General features: G+C 44.9%; 1 protein-coding gene across 3 annotated transcripts in view; it reads left to right on the top strand.

Moving 5' to 3' along the window:
• LOC141098594 (cytochrome P450 2C5-like) overlaps positions 1–25,780 on the top strand; it is a 227,412-nt gene that overhangs the window by 113,229 nt on the left and 88,403 nt on the right. For all 3 annotated transcript variants that reach the window (XM_073586512.1, XM_073586513.1, XM_073586514.1), the window contains one exon: positions 25,283–25,445. In XM_073586512.1, coding sequence (XP_073442613.1) covers positions 25,283–25,445 — 163 coding nt within the window. The remainder of the gene's footprint in view (positions 1–25,282; positions 25,446–25,780) is intronic.

Raw genomic sequence — 25,780 nt, 5'->3', positions numbered from 1 at the left:
ACTGGACACTTTTGGATTGTGTGAGGCCCACTGATATCTCAGCGCTATGTGACAGGCTCGATGGCACTGCTGTGACAAAAGTGACTAGAGGATAAGGGAGATTTTGAATATCTGCACACACTTTTGGACACTGGACACTTTTGGATTGTGTGAGGCCCACTGTTATCTCAGCGCTATGTGACAGGCTCGATGGCACTGCTGTGACCTAAGTGACTAGAGGATAAGGGAGATTTTGAATATCTGCACACACTTTTGGACACTGGACACTTTTGGATTGTGTGAGGCCCACTGATATCTCAGCGCTATGTGATAGGCTCGATGGCACTGCTGTGACAAAAGTGACTAGAGGATAAGGGAGATTTTGAATATCTGCACACACTTTTGGACACTGGACACTTTTGGATTGTGTGAGGCCCACTGATATCTCAGCGCTATGTGACAGGCTCGATGGCACTGCTGTGACAAAAGTGACTAGAGGATAAGGGAGATTTTGAATATCTGCACACACTTTTGGACAGTGGACACTTTTGGATTGTGTGAGGCCCACTGTTATCTCAGCGCTATGTGACAGGCTCGATGGCACTGCTGTGACCTAAGTGACTAGAGGATAAGGGAGATTTTGAATATCTGCACACACTTTTGGACAGTGGACACTTTTGGATTGTGTGAGGCACACCGTTATCTCAGCGCTATGTGACAGGCTCGATGGCACTGCTGTGACCTCAGTGACTAGACGATAAGGGAGATTTTGAATATCTGCACACACTTTTGGACACTGGACACTTTTGGATTGTGTGAGGCCCACTGATATCCAAGAGCTATGTGACAGGCTCGATGGCACTGCTGTGACAAAAGTGACTAGAGGATAAGGGAGATTTTGAATATCTGCACACACTTTTGGACACTGGACACTTTTGGATTGTGTGAGGCCCACTGTTATCTCAGCGCTATGTGACAGGCTCGATGGCACTGCTGTGACCTAAGTGACTAGAGGATAAGGGAGATTTTGAATATCTGCACACACTTTTGGACAGTGGACACTTTTGGATTGTGTGAGGCCCACTGTTATCTCAGCGCTATGTGACAGGCTCGATGGCACTGCTGTGACAAAAGTGACTAGAGGATAAGGGAGATTTTGAAAGAGAATTGGAGGGATCCAATGGCTGGATATCCTTAAAGACAAAAATGTCCAGGAAGGATGGGAAATCTTGAAAAATGAAATTCTCAAAGCACAGTTGTTAACAATTCCGAAAAGAGGGAAGAATAGGAAGCATTTAAGGAAACCAGGATGGATGAACACAGAACTTAAGCACATGCTAAAAAGGAAGAAAAAAATGTTTATAAAATGGAAAGAGGGAGGCATATCTAAAGAAGAATATAATGCTGTCTGCAGAACCTGCAGGGCACAAATCAGATTAGCTAAAGCTGAAAATGAACTGAGGCTTGCAAGAGATGTCAAAAGCAATAATAAAGGATTTTGGGGATATGTCAAAAGTAAAAGAAAAGTCAAAGATGCTATAGGATTTTTACAGGATGAAAATGATGAAATGGTAAGACAAGATGTTGAGAAGGCTGAACTTTTAAATTCCTATTTTGCATCTGTTTTCTCTCAGAAAGGAAATGCAACATCAACTGTTATTCACTGTCCTATTAAGGGAATAGAAGAATCCAGGATATCTATAAACAGAAAGATAGTGAGGAAACACTTAGCTAACCTAAATGAATTCAAGTCTCCAGGTCCAGATGAATTACACCCCAGAGTACTGAAGGAGATAGCAGAAGAAATTTTTGAACCCCTCTCCATAATCTTTGAAAATTCTTGGAGAACAGGAGAAGTGCCAGAAGACTGGAGAAGAGCAAATGTTGTTCCTATCTTCAAAAAGGGGAAGAAGGTGGACCCAGGCAACTATAGGCCGGTGAGTCTGACTTCTATACCAGGAAAGATCTTTGAACAAATTATTAAACAACATGTATGTCAATACCTGGATAAGAATGAAGTGATTAAACAGAGTCAGCATGGGTTTCTAACTAATAAGTCATGTCAGACTAACTTAATTTCCTTCTATGACGGTATCACTGATTGGGTGGATCAAGGAAATGCTGTAGATATAGTATATCTTGACTTCAGCAAAGCATTTGACAAAGTCTCTCATACAATCCTTATTGAAAAAATGACTAAGTATGGAATGGACAAGGCAACTGTTAGGTGGATTCATAACTGGCTTAGTGATCGGACCCAAAGAGTGGTCGTAAATGGCTGCACATCCAGTTGGAAGAATGTCTCAAGTGGGGTACCACAGGGCTCTGTCCTGGGCCCTGTATTGTTCAACATCTTTATCAACGATTTAGATGAAGGAATTGAGGGTAAACTGATTAAATTTGCTGATGACACAAAGCTAGGAGGGATAGCTAATACTAGAGAAGAGAGAGAGAGGATTCAAAAAGATTTAAATAAACTGGAGAAGTGGGCAGCAACTAACAGAATGGTTTTTAACAGGGAGAAATGCAAAGTACTACATCTGGGCAATAAAAATGAAAAAAGCATATATAGAAAGGGAGGAATAGGGCTAAGTGACAGCACATGTGAAAAAGACTTGGGTATACTAATAGATCACAGACTGAATATGAGTCAACAGTGTGATGCAGCAGCAAAAAAGGCAAATGCAATTCTAGGATGTATTAACAGAAGCATACAGTCTAGATCACGTGAAGTCATTATTTCCCTCTACTCCTCTTTGGTCAGACCTCATCTGGAATATTGTGTCCAGTTTTGGGCACCACATTTTAAAAAAGACATCAACAAACTGGAGCAAGTTCAGAAGAGCAACCAGAATGGTGACCGGTCTGCAAACCCTGTCTTATGAGGAAAGGTTGCAGGATTTGGGAATGTTTAGTTTGCAAAAGAGAAGACTGAGAGGAGACTTAATAGTTGTCTACAAATATCTAAAGGGCTGTCACATTGTAGAAGGATCAACTTTATTCTCATTTGCACAAGGAAAGACTAGAAGCAATGGGATGAAACTGAATGGGAAGAGACACAGATTAGATATTAGAAAAAACTTTTTGACAGTTAGAGTGATCAATGAGTGGAACAGGCTGCCACGAGAAGTGGTGAGTTCTCCTTCAATGGAAGTCTTCAAACAGAGGCTGGACAGACATCTGACTGGGATGATTTAGCGAATCCTGCTTTGAGCAGGGGGTTGGACCAGATGGCCCAGGAGGTCCCTTCCAACTCTACGATTCTATGATTCTATGATTCTATGAATATCTGCACACACTTTTGCACACTGGACACTTTTGGATTGTGTGAGGCCCACTGTTATCTCAGCGCTATGTGACAGGCTCGATGGCACTGCTGTGACCTAAGTGACTAGAGGATAAGGGAGATTTTGAATATCTGCACACACTTTTGGACACTGGACACTTTTGGATTGTGTGAGGCCCACTGATATCTCAGCGCTATGTGACAGGCTCGATGGCACTGCTGTGACAAAAGTGACTAGAGGATAAGGGAGATTTTGAATATCTGCACACACTTTTGGACAGTGGACACTTTTGGATTGTGTGAGGCCCACTGTTATCTCAGCGCTATGTGACAGGCTCGATGGCACTGCTGTGACCTAAGTGACTAGAGGATAAGGGAGATTTTGAATATCTGCACACACTTTTGGACAGTGGACACTTTTGGATTGTGTGAGTCCCACTGTTATCTCAGCGCTATGTGACAGGCTCGATGTCACTGCTGTGACCTAAGTGACTAGACGATAAGGGAGATTTTGAATATCTGCACACACTTTTGGACACTGGACACTTTTGGATTGTGTGAGGCCCACTGATATCCAAGCGCTATGTGACAGGCTCGATGGCACTGCTGTGACAAAAGTGACTAGAGGATAAGGGAGATTTTGAATATCTGCACACACTTTTGGACACTGGACACTTTTGGATTGTGTGAGGCCCACTGATATCTGAGCGCTATGTGACAGGCTCGATGGCACTGCTGTGACAAAAGTGACAAGAGGATAAGGGAGATTTTGAATATCTGCACACACTTTTGGACACTGGACACTTTTGGATTGTGTGAGGCCCACTGATATCTCAGCGCTATGTGACAGGCTCGATGGCACTGCTGTGACAAAAGTGACTAGAGGATAAGGGAGATTTTGAATATCTGCACACACTTTTGGACACTGGACACTTTTGGATTGTGTGAGGCCCACTGATATCTCAGCGCTATGTGACAGGCTCGATGGCACTGCTGTGACAAAAGTGACTAGAGGATAAGGGAGATTTTGAATCTCTGCACACACTTTTGGACAGTGGACACTTTTGGATTGTGTGAGGCCCACTGATATCTGAGCGCTATGTGACAGGCTGGATGGCACTGCTGTGACCTAAGTGACTAGAGGATAAGGGAGATTTTGAATCTCTGCACACACTTTTGGACAGTGGACACTTTTGGATTGTGTGAGGCCCACTGTTATCTCAGCGCTATGTGACAGGCTCGATGGCACTGCTGTGACCTAAGTGACTAGAGGATAAGGGAGATTTTGAATATCTGCACACACTTTTGGACACTGGACACTTTTGGATTGTGTGAGGCCCACTGATATCTCAGCGCTATGTGACAGGCTCGATGGCACTGCTGTGACAAAAGTGACTAGAGGATAAGGGAGATTTTGAATATCTGCACACACTTTTGGACACTGGACACTTTTGGATTGTGTGAGGCCCACTGATATCTCAGCGCTATGTGACAGGCTCGATGGCACTGCTGTGACAAAAGTGACTAGAGGATAAGGGAGATTTTGAATATCTGCACACACTTTTGGACACTGGACACTTTTGGATTGTGTGAGGCCCACTGATATCTGAGCGCTATGTGACAGGCTCGATGGCACTGCTGTGACAAAAGTGACTAGAGGATAAGGGAGATTTTGAATATCTGCACACACTTTTGGACACTGGACACTTTTGGATTGTGTGAGGCCCACTGATATCTCAGCGCTATGTGACAGGCTCGATGGCACTGCTGTGACAAAAGTGACTAGAGGATAAGGGAGATTTTGAATATCTGCACACACTTTTGGACAGTGGACACTTTTGGATTGTGTGAGGTCCACTGTTATCTCAGCGCTATGTGACAGGCTCGATGGCACTGCTGTGACCTAAGTGACTAGAGGATAAGGGAGATTTTGAATATCTGCACACACTTTTGGACACTGGACACTTTTGGATTGTGTGAGGCCCACTGATATCTCAGCGCTATGTGACAGGCTCGATGGCACTGCTGTGACAAAAGTGACTAGAGGATAAGGGAGATTTTGAATATCTGCACACACTTTTGGACACTGGACACTTTTGGATTGTGTGAGGCCCACTGATATCTCAGCGCTATGTGACAGGCTCGATGGCACTGCTGTGACAAAAGTGACTAGAGGATAAGGGAGATTTTGAATATCTGCACACACTTTTGGACAGTGGACACTTTTGGATTGTGTGAGGCCCACTGTTATCTCATCGCTATGTGACAGGCTCGATGGCACTGCTGTAACCTAAGTGACTAGAGGATAAGGGAGATTTTGAATATCTGCACACACTTTTGGACAGTGGACACTTTTGGATTGTGTGAGGCACACCGTTATCTCAGCGCTATGTGACAGGCTCGATGGCACTGCTGTGACCTCTGTGACTAGACGATAAGGGAGATTTTGAATATCTGCACACACTTTTGGACACTGGACACTTTTGGATTGTGTGAGGCCCACTGATATCCAAGAGCTATGTGACAGGCTCGATGGCACTGCTGTGACAAAAGTGACTAGAGGATAAGGGAGATTTTGAATATCTGCACACACTTTTGGACACTGGACACTTTTGGATTGTGTGAGGCCCACTGTTATCTCAGCGCTATGTGACAGGCTCGATGGCACTGCTGTGACCTAAGTGACTAGAGGATAAGGGAGATTTTGAATATCTGCACACACTTTTGGACACTGGACACTTTTGGATTGTGTGAGTCCCACTGTTATCTCAGCGCTATGTGACAGGCTCGATGGCACTGCTGTGACCTAAGTGACTAGAGGATAAGGGAGATTTTGAATATCTGCACACACTTTTGGACACTGGACACTTTTGGATTGTGTGAGGTCCACTGTTATCTCAGCGCTATGTGACAGGCTCGATGGCACTGCTGTGACCTAAGTGACTAGAGGATAAGGGAGATTTTGAATATCTGCACACACTTTTGGACACTGGACACTTTTGGATTGTGTGAGGCCCACTGTTATCTCAGCGCTATGTGACAGGCTCGATGGCACTGCTGTGACCTAAGTGACTAGAGGATAAGGGAGATTTTGAATATCTGCACACACTTTTGGACAGTGGACACTTTTGGATTGTGTGAGTCCCACTGTTATCTCAGCGCTATGTGACAGGCTCGATGGCACTGCTGTGACCTAAGTGACTAGAGGATAAGGGAGATTTTGAATATCTGCACACACTTTTGGACACTGGACACTTTTGGATTGTGTGAGGCCCACTGATATCTCAGCGCTATGTGACAGGCTCGATGGCACTGCTGTGACAAAAGTGACTAGAGGATAAGGGAGATTTTGAATATCTGCACACACTTTTGGACACTGGACACTTTTGGATTGTGTGAGGCCCACTGATATCTGAGCGCTATGTGACAGGCTCGATGGCACTGCTGTGACAAAAGTGACTAGAGGATAAGGGAGATTTTGAATATCTGCACACACTTTTGGACACTGGACACTTTTGGATTGTGTGATTCCCACTGATATCTCAGCGCTATGTGACAGGCTCGATGGCACTGCTGTGACAAAAGTGACTAGAGGATAAGGGAGATTTTGAATATCTGCACACACTTTTGGACAGTGGACACTTTTGGATTGTGTTAGGCCCACTGTTATCTCAGCGCTATGTGACAGGCTCGATGGCACTGCTGTGACCTAAGTGACTAGAGGATAAGGGAGATTTTGAATATCTGCACACACTTTTGGACACTGGACACTTTTGGATTGTGTGAGGCCCACTGATATCTCAGCGCTATGTGACAGGCTCGATGGCACTGCTGTGACAAAAGTGACTAGAGGATAAGGGAGATTTTGAATATCTGCACACACTTTTGGACACTGGACACTTTTGGATTGTGTGAGGCCCAATGAATATCTGAGCGCTATGTGACAGGCTCTATGGCACAGCTGTGACCAAAGTGACTAGAGGATAAGGGAGATTGGATTGCTTTTAAAAAAGCAGTTTGCGGAGCAGTGGGTAAACAGCAATGCCAGCCTGTCAGGAAGCCTTAAAAGGCAGCCCAACAACCAACACCATTGATACACCACTATATAGCCTCCCCTTGCACTGCACACACAGTGACTGGTGTGTTGTGCAGGCCAAATTGCTATCAGCAGCAGAAGCAGTTTTTTTTTCTTCTCAGCAGGACAAAAAAAAAAAATTGGGATTGCTTAAGCAGTTTGAGGCCCAATGAATATCTGAGCGCTATGTGACAGGCTCGATGGCGCAGCTGTGACCAAAGTGACTAGAGGATAAGGGAGATTGGATTGCTTTTAAAAAAAGCAGTTTGCGGAGCAGTGGGTAGACAGCAATGCCAGCCTGTCAGGAAGCCTTAAAAGGCAGCCCAACAACCAACACCACTGATACACCACTATATAGCCTCCCCTTGCACTGCACACACAGTGACTGGTGTGTTGTGCAGGCCAAATTGCTATCAGCAGCAGAAGCAGTTTTTTTTTCTTCTCAGCAGGACAAAAAAAAAAATTGGGATTGCTTAAGCAGTTTGAGGCCCAATGAATATCTGAGCGCTATGTGACAGGCTCGATGGCGCAGCTGTGACCAAAGTGACTAGAGGATAAGGGAGATTGGATTGCTTTTAAAAAAGCAGTTTGCGGAGCAGTGGGTAAACAGCAATGCCAGCCTGTCAGGAAGCCTTAGAAGGCAGCCCAACAACCAACACCACTGATACACCACTATATAGCCTCCCCTTGCACTGCACACACAGTGACTGGTGTGTTGTGCAGGCCAAATCGCTAGCAGCAGAAGCAGTTTTTTTGTCTTCTTCCCTGCCTAACGCTCTCCCTACAGAATCAGCAGCAACCTCTCCCTATGCTAAGATCGGCAGAAGTAAGATGGCGGTCGGCGTGCACGCCCTTTTATACCCCCTGTGACGCCCACCAAAGCAAGCCAATCACTTGCATGCCCTTCTGAAAGATGGTGGTGACCCGTGCCTATGTCATCACGTTGCCCACAGTGTCCGTGGATCCTGATTGGCTGAAAAAGAGCGCAAAACAAACTTTTGAAACGCGACTTTGGCGCGTAAGTCGCCGACCTCGTGGCCGACCTCATCCTAGGGTCGGGTTTCGTTTCATGAAACCCGACTTTGCCAAAAGTCGGCGACTTTTGAATTTTTTCGACCCGTTTCGCTCAACTCTAGCATCCACCATTACTGAGCAGCAGGATACCACCCCTGCATGGTGGACCCCGGGCTGTGAACGCACCTTATTACCATCCTTATTATTTGGTGCGTTCCGCCAGCCCTAACATTATCCTAGCGCCAGGGTCTGGCTAGTGATGGCGGATGAACAGCGACTGCTGCAGTACATACGGCAGCTGCAGGGCAGGTTGGCGGCTCTCGAGCGTTCAGCCTCACCTGCGGATGTTACTGCGGTTGCTATTCAGGCAGCCACAGAGGCTGTCTCCCGTGTGACCACAGCCATCCTTGCCCCGACTTTGTCCCGCCTCCCGCTGCCTGAGAAGTTCTCAGGTGATAGTGCTTCTTGTAGGGGTTTTGTAAGCCAGTGCTCTATACAGCTGGAGCTGCTGGCCGCACGATTCCCCTCTGAGCGGGCTAAAGTGGGATTTATTATTTCCCTCTTGTCGGGCAGGGCTCTGGAGTGGGCCACACCGTTGTGGGAACGTGGTGATCATGTGGTGCAGAGTGTCTCGTGGTTCTTGGACACTCTGAAGCAGGTCTTCCTGGGACCACGAGTCACCAATGACACCGCGCTCCGGCTGCTGGCATTGTCACAGGGCTCGTCCACGGTCAGCCACTTTGCCATCCAGTTACGGATGTTGGCCTCAGAGTTAGAGTGGCCAGATAAGTTCCTCATTCCGGCATTCTGGAGAGGTTTAGCTGGCCATGTGAAGGACGCTCTGGCCACCAGGGAGATTCCCGCTACACTGGAGGAGCTTATCACTGTCTCCACCTGTATTGATCTTCGCTTCGCCGAGCGAAGGTTGGAGCGGGCCCAGTGTAGGCAGAGGTTTAGGGTGGCACCTAGTTTTGCTAAACCTCTGGAATCATTTTTGCTGGGTAAATTACTCACTTATACACCATTCCATAGTCTTTGTTACACTTCTGTGATATATAACACTCCAGAGAAGGTTTACATTTTTTTTTGCTGTATTAAATTACTCACTCATACAGTATTTTGTCATCTTAGGTACAGTTTTGCTATTTCTAGTGCTCCAGTAAACTGTTTAAAAATTTTGATGGGTTAAATTACTCAACCATACAATATTTCATCATCTGGGGTACATTTCTGTGATATATAACACTACAAAAAAGCAATATAAAATTTGGTAGCTTAAATTTCTCACCCCCGATAGTATTCCATGGTCTGGGGTATATTTCTGTGATATATAGCACTCCAAAAAAGTGTAACTTTTTTTCAGGAATAACTTACTTACCCATACAGTATTCTGTGCTCTGGGGTACATTTCTGTGGCATATAACACACCAAAAAAAAGCATTGAAGCTAAATAACTGACACCCTCTTTCCTCTTTCTGGGTGAGGTGTAGTGGTCAGTAAGGGTCAGCCCACGTGGAGCTGGGGCACCAGAGTAACGTAGGGTTTAAAAGCTCCGCTGTCAGGCAGGGAGACACCTAAATAGGGTTATTTAGACCCCTTTTCCTCCCAAAGCAAATGTTTACAAATCTGCCAAAAATTAGAGTTTTTTCCAGTTACTATTCCTTACATTTTTGTCTTGGTGGTTTGTGGCATGGGGTTATTATCTGTTATATTTTTGTCCCCGGCCATCTGTTGTACTCCAAGCTGATGTTGTTTAGATAGGAGTCAACAGTGTGATTAGGGAGAGCCGCCGAGGAGCGGGGGCGCCATTTGTGTATCAAGAGGGTGCCAACCTCAGCTGTCAGGTAGGAGAGAGATATAGGGCCCTATAGGGACAAATAGGTTTGTGACCCTCTACCTGACATTGGAACGACTCTCTAGTGTTTGTGGCTGGATTTTGAAAATCAGCAATAAGCCTATTTTTGTTTGCCTGTCTTTTGAAGTTTTGAAAACTTTTTAATGATTGGTCAATAAAGTATCTTTTAAGGATTGATTTTTTTGTATATGAGCCGTTGAATAATTAATCCAGAATTATATTTATTAATAATTTTTGGGAGAGACAGGGGAGTAGTGAGGAGAGAGGTGGATTAGTCAGGCAGCAGAGTTCCGGACAGACTGGAATGGTGCAAGACAGTTACCAGGGAGGCCACAGAGGAGAGTGTTGCAGTAGTCAAGGCAGGAGATGATGAGGGCATGAACAAGAGCTTTAGTAGATTGAGGACTGAGGAAGGGATGGATTCTGGAAATATTTTTGAGTTGGAGGCGACAGGAGGTGGCAAGAGTTTGGACGTGTGGTTTGAAGGACAGGGCAGAGTCGAGAGTTACTCAGAGGCAGTGGATTTCAGGTGCGGGAGAGAGAGTGATGCCATTTACCATAATAGATAGATTGGGTAGGGAAGATACGTGAGATGGAGGAAAGATAGTGAGTTCAATTTTGTCTACATTGAGTTTTAGGAAGCGAGAGGTGAAAAAGGAGGATATGGCTGATAGACACTCTGGGATTTTGGACAGCAGAGGTGACATCTGGGCCACAGAGGTAGATCTGAGTGTTGTCTGCATACAGGTGGTAATGGAAGCCATGGGACTTTATGAGTTGTCCTAGGTCAAGAGTATAGATGGAAAAAAAGTAGGGGCCCCAGGACAGAGCCTTGGGGGACTCCAACATAGAGAGGGCGGGATGAGGAAGTAGTGTGGGAGTGGGAAATGCTGAATGTGCAGTCAGAAAGGTATGAGGCAATCCTGGACAGGGCAAGGTTTTTGATGCCAAGGGAAGAAAGAATCTGTAGCAGTAGGCAGTGGTGGACTGTGGCGAAGGCAGAGGACAGGTCGAGAAGGAGGAGGATGGAGAACTGTCTGTTAGCTTTGGCTGTAAGTCATTAGTAATTTTGGTCAGGGCAGTTTCAGAGGAGTGGTGGGGGCAGAAGCCAGATTGGAGGATGTCAAGGAGGGTATTAGGTTAGTTTCACACTAGCTTTCTCGGGTGCAGTGCAGGGCTGGTGCTTAGCTCCACCCCTGGCCGTGCCCCCTCCGGTCAGCTCCTCCTAGGATCGCATGAGGCTGCATGTGATCAGCGTACCCTATACTTAGCGGTGGGTATGCAGACCGGGCGCTGGTATGATTTTGCTGGTGCTGCGCAGTTTAGGCGCTGCGCCCAGAACACAAAAATACAACACAGCACGTTTTTGTGTGCTGGGCATGGCGCCAAAACTGCACAGCACCAGCAAAATCATACCAGCGCACGACCAACCTAAGCCTAAGTATGCGTACGTAGGGTACGCTGATTGCATGCAGCCTCATGTGATCCTAGGAGGAGCTGACCGGAGGGGGCGCAGCCAGGGGCAGAGCTAAGCGTCGGCCCTGCACTGCACCCAAGAACGCTAGTGTGAAACTAGCCTTAGATGGGAGGTGGGAGGAAAGTTGAGCATGGACATGCTGTTCAAGGAGTTTGAAAGCAAACGGGAGCAGTGATATGGGGCGATAGCTGGACATAGCAGTTGTGTCAAGGTTTGATTTTTTGAGGATGGGTGTTATGGTGGCATGTTTGAAGGCAGGGGGGAAGGTACCAGAAGATAGGGATAGGTTGAAGAGATGGGTTAGGGCTGGAATGATCATGTTAGTGAGGTTGGGGAGCAGGTGGAAAGGGATGGGGTCAAGTGCACAGGTGGTGAGGTGTGATTTGGAAAGGAGATGAGCAAGCTCTCTTTCAGTCATGTTGGAGAGGGAGGTTGTTAGGGAAGGGCAGAGTTCTGGTATGTGGAGTGGTTGGGGTGGTGGAACAGTAAAGGTTTGCCTTGTTTGGTTGATCTTGTTTTTGAAGTAGATGGCAAAGTCCTTAGCAGAGATGAGGGGAGTTGGAGGTGGCAGTGGTGGGCGGAGGAGAGAGTTAAATGGGCTGAACAGTTGTTTGGGTTGTGGGATAATGAAGATACAAGGTTTGTGAAATAGGTCTTTTCAGCAGAGCTGAGGGCTGATTTGAAGGCAAGTGTAGTTTGTTTGAAAGCAGTGAAGTCGTCTGGTAGGCGTGTTTTCTTACAACGCCACTCCGCGACCCTGGATGCTTGTCGAAGTTTTTTGGTGAGGTTGTTGTGCTAGGATTGCCTATTGATTTGTCGCACTTTGCCATGCATGAGAGGGGCGACTGAGTCTATGGCTGACTTTAGGGTGGCGTTGTAGAAAGCGGTGGCACTGTTCGTGTTGTGGAGTGAAGATGTGGAGGACAGAGGTAGAAGAGAGTCTGTAAGTCTGTGAATGTCTAGGTGTGCGAGGTTTCTGCGAGGATGTGATAGTGGCTGGACATGGGGCAGGTAAGAAGGACAAGGATGAGAAGGTGATTAGATGGTGGTCAGATAGGGGAAGGGAGAGGTTGTGAGATTGGGTAGGGAACAGAGGTGGGTGAAGATGAGGTCTAATATATGTCCATATGTGTGGGTGGCTGTGGAGGACACTGAGTAAGTCCAAAGGATGAGGTAAGTGAGAGGAGTTTGGAGGCTGCTGACTGGTGGGTGCCAATGGGGATGTTGAAGTCACCCATGATGATAGTGGGGATGTCAGCAGAGAAAAAGTGGAGGAGCCAGGTGGAGAATTGGTCGATGAAGGCAGTGGTTGAGCCCGGTGGTCAGTATATGACAGCCATTTGGAGATTAGAGGTTGGGTTGAAATTGGTCTTCCAAATGGACAATGACCCAAAGCACACTGCCAAAATGGTAACAAAGTGGCTTAAGAATAACAAAGTCAATGTTTTGGAGCAGCCATCACAAAGCCCTGATATCACTCCTATTGAAAATTTGTGGGCAAAGCTGAAAAGGCAGGTGCAAGCAAATTAACCTACAAACCTGGATCAGTTACACTAGTTTTGTGAGGATTAATGGGCCCAAATTCTGACCAACTATTGTGAGAAGCTTATGGAAGGATATGTCAAAAGTTTGACCTAAGTCATTCAGTTTAAGGGCAATTGTACCAAATACTAATGAAATGTATGTAAACTTTTGACTTTGCTGTAAGTGATAAAAACGTCTTAAAACATTCTCTCTCTCATTCTTCTGGCATTTGGCAAATATTAATAATTATGGCAATTCTAATAGACCTAAAACAGGAAAGGTTTATTATGATTCCATGTCAGATATTGAGAAAAACATGCATACGTGTAATTTTATATAGTGTATGTAAACTTCTAGTTTCACCTCTATCTATGTATCTACAGTTGTGCTCAAATGTTTACATACCCCATCAGAATTTTTGCTTTCTTGACCTATTTTTAGAGGATATGAATGATAACACCAAAACTTTTTCTCCATGGTTAGTGGTTTGGTCAAGCCATTTATTGTCAAACTACTGTGTATTTTTAAATCATAATGCAATACAAAACATCCAAATGACCCAGATCAAAAGTTCACATACCGCATTTGTTAATACCGTGTATTGCCCCCTCTAACATCAATGAGAGCTGAGAACTTGCCTCCTATATATTCAGACATAGTCTGGGGAAGCATTTATGCAGGAGTGCATTTATGTACATTTAATTGAAGTACATTTGATCAAAGTACTGGCAGTTATAACATGGCAGTTAGACAGGGCAGTAGACAGGTAAGACAAATAAATAAATATATCCCCTGTACATTTGGATTACAACAAATATATACCATATGCATTTGTATTATTTATCCTGGCTGCTGCATTCACTCACATCCACCGGCCTTGCATTAACTCTTTACACTCCAACCATATCGGCCCCTCTGTCCTTTCCTCTCCTATGTATAGCACTCATGCTCTTTTCACATTACTAAACAGCACAGATCTATTCATTCATACCATCCAACACATGAGACTCTCTCACAAATCACTTAACCATCTGCTCACTCTTTCTATCCTCCTCCTAGTCGCAGGAGACATCTCTCCCAACCTCGGCCCCCATGTCATAGTAAGTCGAACCCCTCAAGTGCTACACTCAGAAACCCCTCTAATCTTATTAATATTTCCTGCATGCCTTTTATCTCTTTTAATTGTGCCCTTTGGAATTCTTGCTCAGTGTGTAATAAACTCTCCTTCATCAATGACTTCTTTGTTTTTGATTCTCTTAACGTTCTGGATCTTACTGAAACCTGGATCCAGCAGTCAGACACCACCGCTGCTGCTCTTTCATATGGTGGACTATACTTCTCTCATACCCCAAGATCGGACAACAGAGCAGGTAGAGGCGTTGGTCTGCTCCTGTCACCCAAATGTACCTTTCAGGTTATCCCCCAAGTACCCTCACTTGTCTTCCCTTCTTTCGAGGTACATGCTGTCAGACTCTACATCCTCTTCTCCATGCAAGTGGTGGTGGTGTATCGTCCTCCGGGCCCCTCCCATGAGTTCCTGGATCACTTTGCCACCTGGCTTCCACACTATCTCTCCTGTGACATTCCCACCCTCATCATGGGAGACTTCAACATCCCCATTGCGCTTCCCCTCTCACCATCTTCTTCTCACCTTTTATCTCTAACCTCCTCTTTCGGCCTCTTGCAGCGTACTAACTCCACCACGCATGAAGATGGAAACTCCCTCGACTTGATCTTCTGCCGACTTTGCTCAGTGGATGATTTCACAAACTCCCTTCTCTCGCTCTCTGACCACAACCTTCTATCATCCTCTATCAAGAACTGCCATCTTGCCCAGGTCACCCCCACTTTCCACACTTTTAGAAACATACAGGCCATTAACACCCAGAAACTTATGAAGAACTTGCAGCCATCTTTGGCCCCTATCAAGTCCCTCTCATTTCCTGATTCTGCATTGAAGCATTACAATGAAACACTTCAAAGTGCCCTGGATAAAACTGCACCTCCTATACATAGAGCAACTAGGCACAGATGGCAACAACCCTGCCACACACTGCAAACACGCTTCCTACAGCGGTGCTCCAGGTGCGCCGAACGTCTGTGGAGAAAATCTAATCTACCCGAAAATTTCATCCATTAAAAGTTTATGTTTAAAACATACAACACTGCCCTTTACCTCTCAACAAACCTATTTCAACACTCTTATCACCTCACTATCCAATAATCCGAAACGTCTCTTTGACACTTTTCATTCCCTACTCAACCCAAGAGTTCTGGCCCCAACCACGGATCTTCACGCTGATGATCTGGCCAATTATTTCAAAGAAAAAACTGACCATATCTGACAGGCAATTATCTCCCAATCACCTCATACCATGCACTGCCCCCCCTTCCCCACTGCATCTAGCTCACTCTGATTTTGAACCAGTAACAGAAGAAGTAATCAGGCTCCTTACATCTTCTCGCTCTACCACTTGCACCAGTGACCCCATTCCATCACATCTCCTCCAGTCCCTTTTCCCTGCTGTCACCACTCACCTAACAAAAATATTCAAACTCTCGCTCTCTTCCGGTATCTTTCCTTCTTCATTTAAGCATGCCATCATGCAGCCGTTAGTTAAAAACCATCCCTTGCCCAAAACTGTGCCGCTAACTATAAACCTGTCTCTAATCTTCCCTTCATCTCTAAACTCGTGGAACGCCTGGTCCACGCCCGACTTATCCGCTATCTCTCAGGTAACTCTCTTCTCGACCCTCTACAATTTGGTTTCTGCTCTCTACACTCTACTGAAACTGCCCTCACTAAAGTCTCTAATGATCTTCTAACAGCTAAATCTAATGGTCACTACTCCATGCTAATTCTCCTGGATCTCTATGCAGCATTTGACACTGTGGATCATCAGCTACTCCTCACTATGCTCCGCTCCATCGGCCTCAAGGACACCATTCTCTCCTGGTTCTCCTTTTATCTCTGACTGCTCCTTCACTGTATCTTTTTCTGGTTCCTCCTATTCTCATCTTCCTGTTACAGTTGGGGTTCCTCAAGTATCAGTTCTAGGCCCCCTCCTCTTCTCTTTGTATACTGCCCTTTGTAGATTTGGGTTCCAGTACCATCTCTTTGCTGATGACACCCAATTATACACTTCTCCTGATATCGCACCTACCTTTTTAGAGAACACCAGTGATTGTCTTACTGCTGTCTCTAACATCATGTCCTCCCTTTATCTGAAACTTAGCCTGTCAAAAACTGAACTCCTCGTGTTTCCTCCCTCTACTAACCTACCTATGCCCGACATTTCCATTTCTGTGTGTGGCTCCACCATTACTCCCCAGCAACATGCCCGCTGTCTTGGGGTCATACTTGATTCCGAACTTTCATTCACCCCCCACATCCGATCACTGGCTCACTCTTGTTATCTGTAGCTCAAAAACATTTCTAGAGTTCTACCTTTTCTTACTTTCATGTTATGGATGGGTCACCGAGGAGGATAACAGGACCAGCCAAGCCACAGAAAACCAGAGAGGTTGGAATCTAAGCGGATTGCAGACCCCTGATCCTATCCACACAACTAGCAGTAGCCGTGGAGCATACCTACGATGCCCTAGATGCCTCGGCACAGCCAGAGAACTTACTCAGCCTAAAGCAAGAAAGGTGAAATTTAAACTGCCCCGGAGCAGACCCCAAAGGAATAGACAGCCCGCAAACATATATTATCGGTGAGACAAGATGAAAACACATACACAGGCAGAAAAATAGACTGAGCAAATGATGGGGCCTAAACTGACTAGACAGGACAGGAAAGGAAAGACACTGTCTGCAATCCTGCAAATAAACCTGAAAAATCCAACACGTCTGATGCACAAAAAACACTGAAGTCACCCGACTTCGCCCCGACTATATCAGCACTCTGGCATTTACTGAAAGCAAAGCAAAAAGAGACCAGTATAACAGGGGATAAAACAAACTGACACAATCAGTAACATATGGGCGGTTATCCAGCACAGCCCCAGCAGGAGCATGCTGACCCGCACAAAGCAGAGATAGACAAAACCAGATGAAATGCAAAAAGATTAGCAAATGAGCCACTTAGCTGAACCATGCAGGAACAGAATAGGAGACATCAGACATCAGACCTCAGACCTCAGAAGGCACAGGAAGAAAATTACCAGCAGGGATTGAAGGAAGTCAGCTGTCTTAAATACACAAGTCAGAAACCCCAGATCTCCAATCGTCATCATCATTATGAAGTGGCAAGCCTCTGTCAATCTGACCAGCTCCACTACCTTCAGTAACCACCAGAGGGATCCCAGAAAGGGAATTCACAACAGTACCCCCCCTTGAGGAGTGGTCACCGAACCCTCATCCACACCACCAGGCCGGTCAGGATGGGCCCAATGAAAAGCACGAGCCAATCTTTCGTCATGAATGTCAGAAGCAGTACCAAGTACTGGAGTCTCCATCTAGCCAAACCAGAATCCAATATCTTCTCTACCTTATACTCCAAATTACCTTTAACCAATACAGGGTCAGGAGGCGCCGCCATGGGAACTACTGGCTCCACAATCCTCTTAAAACAAAGATTTATTAAAAACGTTATGAATCTTAAATGTAACTGGAAGAGCCAAACGGAAAGAAACGGGGTTAAGGATTTCCAAAATCTTATAAGGTCCAATGAATCTGGGCTTGAATTTTGGTGACACAACCTTCATAGGAATATTTTTTGAAGACAACCAAACCATATCACCCACTTTAAACTGGGGACCAATGGTCGTATGCTGGTGGGAAAACCGTTGGGCCTTTTCCTGAGTGGGACAACTTATCCACTACTTGGTCCCAAATCTGCTGCATTCTCTCTACCACAGAATACACACTTGGGCAGGCCGAAGATTCCACCTGCACTGAAGAAAATCGAGGATGAAACCCAAAGTTACAGAAAAAAGGCGACGTCAAAGTGGCAGAACTAGCCCTATTGTTTAGCGCGAATTTGGCCAAGGGCAAAAGTGAGACCCAGTCATCCTGATCAGCAGATATGAAACATCTCAAATAGGATTTCAAAGTCTGGTTTGTTCTCTCAGTCTGCCCATTGGTCTGAGGATGAAATGCAGAGGAGAAGGATAACTGAATTCCCAGTTTGGAACAAAAAGCTCTCAAAAATCTGGAAACAAACTGGACTCCTCTGTCCGACACAATGTTCTCAGGAATCCCGTTCAAACGAACTACCTGTTGTAAAAACAAGGGCACTAACTCAGAAGAAGATGGCAACTTTGGGAGTGGTACAAGATGGACCATCTTAGAAAATCTATCACAGATCACTAAGATAACAGTCATTCTCTGAGAGACAGGAAGATCAGAAATAAAATCCATTGAGATATGGGTCCATGGCCTCCTGGGCACCGGCAAGGGCATCAAAAAACCACTAGAACGATAACAGGGCTTGGACTGAGAACAAGTCCCACAGGACTGCACAAAATTCCTGACATCACGAGATAAGGCAGGCCACCAAAAAGACCGACTCACCAAATCTCTGGTACCAAAAACACCTGGATGACCAGCCAACATGGAGCAATGAATTTCAGACATTACTCTTTTCCTCCACTGGTCAGGGACATACAATTTTCCCATAAGGCAACGTTCAGGTTTGTCCTTCTGAAATTCCTCCAGGGCACATCTCAAATCGGGTGAGATGGTGGAAAGAACTACACCCTCATTTAGAATGGTAGTAGGCTCGGTCACATCAAGAGAATCAGCAAAGAAACTCCTTGAAAGGGCACCTGCCATAGCATTCTTAGTGCCCGGAAGAAAAGAGACCACAAAATTAAAACGCATGAAATACAAGGCCCACCTAGCCTGTGTGGGATTCAAGCGTTTAGCTGATTCAAGATAAATCAAATTCTTGTGGTCAGTGAGGACCACAACTTGATGTCTAGCTCCCTCCAACCAATGTCTCCACTCTTCAAATGCCCATTTCATGGCCAACAAATCCCGATTCCCCACGTCATAGTTACGTTCAGATGGGAAAAATTTTCGAGAAAAGAAGGCACAGGGATTCATCTTACAAGTCACCGGATCTCTTTGGGACAAAACGGCTCCTGCACCAATCTCAGAAGCTTCTACCTCCACCTGAAATGGGAGTGAGACATCAGGTTGCCGTAGAACTGGAGCAGAAGTGAATCTCTGCTTGAGCTCCTGAAATGCCGAGGCTGCCTCTGGAGACCAATTCACCACATCAGAGCCCTTTTTGGTCAAATCAGTCAATGGTTTAACAATAACAGAAAACTTGCTTATAAATTTACAGTAGAAATTAGCAAAACCCAAAATCTTCTGGAGAGCCTTCAAAGAAGTGGGCTGAACCCAATCATAAATGGCCTGTACCTTGGCCGGGTCCATTTCAATAGTAGACGGGGAAAAATTGGATCCCAAAAATTAAATCCTCTGTACACCAAAGAGACACTTCGATCCCTTAACATACAGAGAATTTTCCCTCAAAATCCGGAACACAGTCCGGACATGTTCCACATGAGAATCCCAATCACTCGAAAAGATCAAAATATCATCCAGATAACTGATCAAAAACTTATCCACAAAGTCCTGGAAAATATTGTTCATAAAAGATTGGAAGACATAAGGGGCATTAGTGAGCCCAAAAGGCATCACCAGGTACTCAAAATGTCCCTCCGAGGTATTAAACGCTGTCTTCCATTCATCCCCGTGCTTGATGCGAATCAGATTATACGCCCCCTGAGGTCAAGTTTGGTTAACCAACAGGCACTTTTAACTCTGGAAAATAAATAAGAAATCAGGGGTAACGGATACTGATATTTAACAGTGATTTTGTTAAGGGAACGATAGTCAATACATGGCCTTAATGAGCCATCTTTAGTGGCCACAAAAAAAACAGCACCTAAAGGTGAAGAGGATGGTCTAATATGACCCTTCTCCAACGACTCCTTGATATAAGATCGCATAGCATCATGTTCGGGTACCGATAAGTTGAAAAGCCAACCCTTGAGAAATTTACACCTGGGCATTAACTCAATTGCACAGTCATAACTCCTATGAGAAGGCAAAGACGCAGACTAACTCTCACTAAATACATCAGAAAAATCAGCCAAATAGTCAGGAATATCATGAGACTGGGGAGAGGTGGAGAAAACAGGAGTGTCACTAAGAACACATTGACAACCCCAACTCACCACAGACACAGATTTCCAGTCCAAAACAGGATTATGAGTTTGCAACCAAGGAAAACCAAGAACAACAGTATCATGCAAATTGTGCAACACCAAAAATGTACAATTCACTTGGTGGTCCGGGGCGACCCGCATTATCAACTGGGTCCAAAACTGGGGTTTATTCTCCGCCAAAAGAGTAGCCTCAATACCCCTCAAAGAGATAGGAGTCCGCAGGTGTATCATGGGAAAACCACAACGTTTGGCAAAGTCAAAATCCATCAGATTCAAAGCTGCTCCTGAATCAACAAAAGCCTTAGTGGAAAATGTAGACAAGGAGCAGATCAAGGTAATTGTCAAAAGGAACTTAGGCTGTACACTAGCCACCGTAATAGCATGAGCAAAACACTTTTCTCATTTAGGGCAGACAGAAATAGTAAGAGAGGCGTCCCCACAGAAAAAACACAACTTATTACACCTTCTAAACTCCTGACGTTGCGCCCTAGACAAAATCCTATCGCATTGCATGGGTTCAGCAGTTCGTTCGAAAGGCGGCAACGCCTCTCGTGTAGTTTTAGGTTCATGCAAACGCCGATCAATTTGAATGGCCAATGACATGGAGTCGTGAAGACCAGATGGGACAGGAAATCCCACCATAACATCTTTTACAGTTTCTGCCAAACCCTTCCGAAAGAAAGCTGCTAGGGCATCGTCATTCCATTTAGTAAGGACTGCCCACTTTCAGAATTTTTGACAATATAACTCTGCAGAATCCTGACCCTGGTTCAATGCCAGTATGGTTTTCTCAGCTTGATCAATAGCATTAGGTTCATCATACAACAACCCCAGGGCTTGAAAAAATGCATCCACATTAGCCAGAATAGGATCTCTGGGTGTGAAAGAAAAAGCCCAATCTTGGGGATCGCCGTGCAGCAGGGAGATGATAATTTTAACCTGCTGCACAGAGCTCCCCGATGAGTTAGGTTTCAAAGCAAAAAATAGTTTACAATTATTTTTAAAAATCAAAAATTTAGACCGATCCCCAGAAAACACATCAGGAGTAGGGATTTTTGGTTCAACAGCAGATGACTGAGCGAGATAGACAGAAATTCACCGCACTTCAGCAGCGAGCTGCTCAACACGATCAGACAATTGCTTAGTCTCCATTTAGACAAAAAATATCCTCCTACGGCCCCAGAAAAAAAAGAGGAAAAAATCAACAACAAAAAAATTCTGACACATTTTTTTTTTTTTTTTTAATTCTTTCCTTCTTTAGAGTACCCTAGAGTCTACAGTTTGGCTAGTGGTTCTGTTATGAATGGATCACCGAGGACAGGACCAGGCCAAGCCACAGAAAACCAGAGAGGTTGGAAACTAAGCAGATTGCAGACCCTTGATCCTATCCACACAACTAGCAGTAGCTGTGGAGTGTACCTACAATGCCCTAGACGCTTCGGCATGGCCGGAGAACTAACTCAGCCTAAAGCAAGAAAGGTGAAATCTAAACGGCCCGGAGCAGACCCCAAAGGAATAGACAGCCCCCAAACATATATTGTCGGTGAGACAAGATGAAAACACATGCGCAGGCAGAAAAATAGACTGAGCAAATGTTGGGGCCCAAACTGACTAGACAGGACAGGAAAGGAAAGACACTGTCTGCAATCACGCAAAAAACACTGAAAAATCCAACACTTCTGATGCACAAAAAACACTAAAGTCACACAACTTCGCCCCCACTATATGAGCACTCTAGTATATACTGAAAGCAAAGCAAAAAGAGACCAATATAACAGGGGACAAAATAAACTGACACAAGCAATAACATATGGGCAGTGATCCAGCACAGACCCAGCAGGAGTAAGCTGAGCCGCACAAAGCAGAGATAGACAAAACCAGATCAAATGCAAAAAGATTAGCAAATGAACCACTTAGCTGAACCATGCAGGAACAGAGCAGGAGACATCAGACCTCAGAAGGCACAGGAAGAAAACCACCAGCATGGATTGAAGGAAGTCAGCTGTCCTAAATACATCAGTCAGAAACCCCAGATCTCCAATCGTCATCCTCATTATCAGATGGCAAGCCTCTGTCAATCTGACCAGCTCCACTACCTCCAGTAACCACCAGAGGGATCCCAGAAAGAGAACTCGCAACACCTCTGTCAATCTGACCAGCTCCACTACCTTCAGTAACCACCAGAGGGATTCCAGAAAGAGAATTCACAACACTTTCGACTCTTATTCATTCTCGTTTGGACTATTGTAACTCTCCCCTCTCCAGTCTGTCCTGAATGCTGCAGCCAGGATCATATTCCTCACCAATCGTTATACCAATGCCTTGTGCCAGTCCTTACACTGGTTACCCATACACTCCAGAATTCAGTATAAGCTTATTACCCTCACCCATAAAGCACTTCATGGCTCAGCACCACCACCCTACATCTCCTCCCTCGTCTCAGCCTACCACCGTACCCATGCTCTCCGCTCTGCTAATGACCTGTTAATGACCTGAGGTTAACATCCTCAATAATCATAACCTCCCACTCCAGTCTCCAAGAGTTTTCACGTGCTGCGCCAATTCTTTAGAATGCACTACCCAGGTTAATATGATTAATCTCCAATCCCCACAGTTTTAAGCGTACCCTAAAAACGCATTGTTCAGACTGGCCTACTACCTTAACGCATTAACCTAAATATATATATGAGTTAGTGACTCTAGGTTAAGCACCTGTTCACACTTGTATTCATTAACCTTCTGACTGAGCACTCCACCTGTTAGCTATAGACATTTTTAATCAAAGCAGGGCCACTACCCCTCCACAGAGATATAGACTTCAGTCTAAGGAGAGGATTTACATAGGTTCCCATTCAGATAAAGACTTCAGTCTAAGTGAGAATTGGCATTAGGCTAGGGTCCTGGAAAGCGAGAGATGCCTTACCGTGGCTTCCAGGTATTCATAAATTGGTCATTTTCTGTGCTAAACTTTCTCAATTTTTCATACTTCTAATGCAGTAATGCAATTCATTTTTCATATTTCATGTGTGCATGTTATGGTGCTACAGTGTGCTTCCCTTTTTGTTTGAATGTATATGAGTTGGTAACTCTAGGTTAAGCACCTGTTCACACTATGTTTATGTTTGGATGTGACGGTCAGTTTTTGAAATTTGGAATGTCCAAGTACGTCCCATGCGCAGCTTCTGGGCTAATGATTGCAAATTTGCCTCCAGTATTTCCTTCAACTTTGACCAAGTTTCCTGTGCCTTTGTAACTCACACATCCCCAAAACATCAGAGATCCACCTCTGTGCTTTACAGTAGGAATGTTTTTTCTTTCATCATAGGTCTTGTTGACCTCTCTCCAAATGTAACGTTTATAGTTGTGGACAAAAAGTTCAATTTTGGTCTCATCACTCCAAATTACCTTGTTCCAGAAGTTTTGAGGCTTGTCTCTGTGCTGTTTTGAGTATTGTAGGCAAGATACTTTGAGGCATTTGTGCAGTGATGGCTTTCTTCTGGCGACTCGACCATGCAGCCCATTTTTCTTCAAGTGCCTGCTTATTGTGCATCTTCAAACAGCCACACCGCTAGTTTTCAGAGAGTCCAGTGTTTCAGCTGATGTTATTTGTGAGTTTTTCTTTGCATCCCAAACAATTTTCCTGGCAGTTGTGGATGAAATTTTTGTTGGTCTACCTGACCATGGTTTTGTTTTTACAGAGCCCCTGATTTTCCATTTGTTAAACACAGTTTAAACGCTGATGACCGCCAGTATCAATTCGTTGGATATCTTTTTGTATTCTTGTAAGTTTTCTGACTGAGAATAGCAAAGTTGTTGCAGATCCCAAATGGGTTTTTTCTGCAATCCTTTTTGAGAAGCCTTTACTTCTTCACTTTCAAACTTCACACCAGTTTTATTTCCTTAAAAAAAAGGATAATTTTTGAACTGCTTGTGAAAATGCCATTGATTTTAAATTTAGCAAAGAAATAAACTTTTGATACTCACCAAACAGGGACAAAGTTTTCACCACCCCATGTGAAAAAGCCATGGCTCTTTCTGTTTGCACCACCTATGTATATGCACAAGTGAAGCAAGCAACGGCTCCATAAAGGGATAATTGTGTTACTGATTTTACAATTTAAGCAGTTTTAAAAGTTTGATACTGCAGTGTGTTGTTAAATAGAATGTTAGTTACCCTCAGTTACTATCTGTTTTCTTTGACCAAATAAGTTGACGTCAAATGGACATTAAAATTTCTTTGCTTGCATTGCTTGCATTATAGAGCTCAAAAGGGTGTCCGTACAATCCTAGGCGACCTCTGAGTGTTTTACATATATTTTCTGAGCAAATGGAGGTTTTGTAACATTAAGGCTAGTTTCACATTTGCGTGTCCGGGGGCAGCGACGGCCTGCGCACGGCCGTCGCTAAGCCCCGCCCCCTGCTGCGCCTCCGCCGGTAGCCCGACTCCGGTCGCATGACGCTGCATGCGTCATACATCCCCTATCTTTATCACTGAGGACGCAGGCCATGCGCAGTATGCGTTTGGCAGCGCCTGTGTCCTTTTGACGGTGCGCCGAGCGCAACCAAATTGCAACAGGTTGCGTTTGGCGCTGGTCGGCGCACCGTCAAAAGGACGCATGCACCGCCAAACGCATACTGTGCACGGCCTGCATCCCCAGTGGTAAAGATAGGGGACGCAGGACGCATGCACCGTCATGTGCAGGTGGGCGGAGCTACCGGAGGAGGCGCGGCAGGGGGCAGGGTTTAGCGGCGGCCGTGCACAGGCCGTCGCTGCGCCCGGACACGCAAATGTGAAACTAGCCTAAGAATTAAATATTTGGAGCAGCTTTGTTTAAGATTCCAAGTTTCAAAAGATCCGCTCATCGGTAATTCTTATTACTTTTGCAGCTTTCTAAGACGTACGGCCCAGTGTTCAGTATAACGATAGGAGTCCAGAAGATGGTTGTGCTTTGCGGATATGATGTCGTGAAAGAAGCTCTTGTTAACCACGCAGAATATTTCTCCGAAAGACCTAATTGGCCGGCTTTCACTGATTATTCAAGAGGATACGGTAATATTTATAATGGATGGAACATTTTATATCTAGAGTTACACCGATAAATAATAAGTAGCGATGGAAAATGTACTCCATGAAAAAGAGAAAAATTCCCATTGTACTCACATTTTGGAAACACCTGTCTTTATCTTCAGGAGCCTCATTTTAAATACTGCAGGGTGTGAGAAAGGTCCTTCTTGACACTGCTGCTTCGAGGGCATGGCGTGATAATCTTAATTGAGAAGAAAAATCTGCTCTCAAGGATTTTGCCAAAAAATTCTGAGTTAGTTATTAGAAAATCTGACAAGAGTGCCTGTGTTGTGGTCCTTGATGTTGCAGAGTATGAGAAT

This window comes from Dendrobates tinctorius, unplaced genomic scaffold (genome assembly GCF_039654945.1).
Source record: "Dendrobates tinctorius isolate UK_male_01 unplaced genomic scaffold, ASM3965494v1 ptg000093l, whole genome shotgun sequence".
Classification (NCBI taxonomy): domain Eukaryota; kingdom Metazoa; phylum Chordata; class Amphibia; order Anura; family Dendrobatidae; genus Dendrobates; species Dendrobates tinctorius.
The sequence above is the reverse complement of the archived record's forward strand: the minus strand, read 5'-3'. Positions and strand labels throughout refer to the sequence as shown.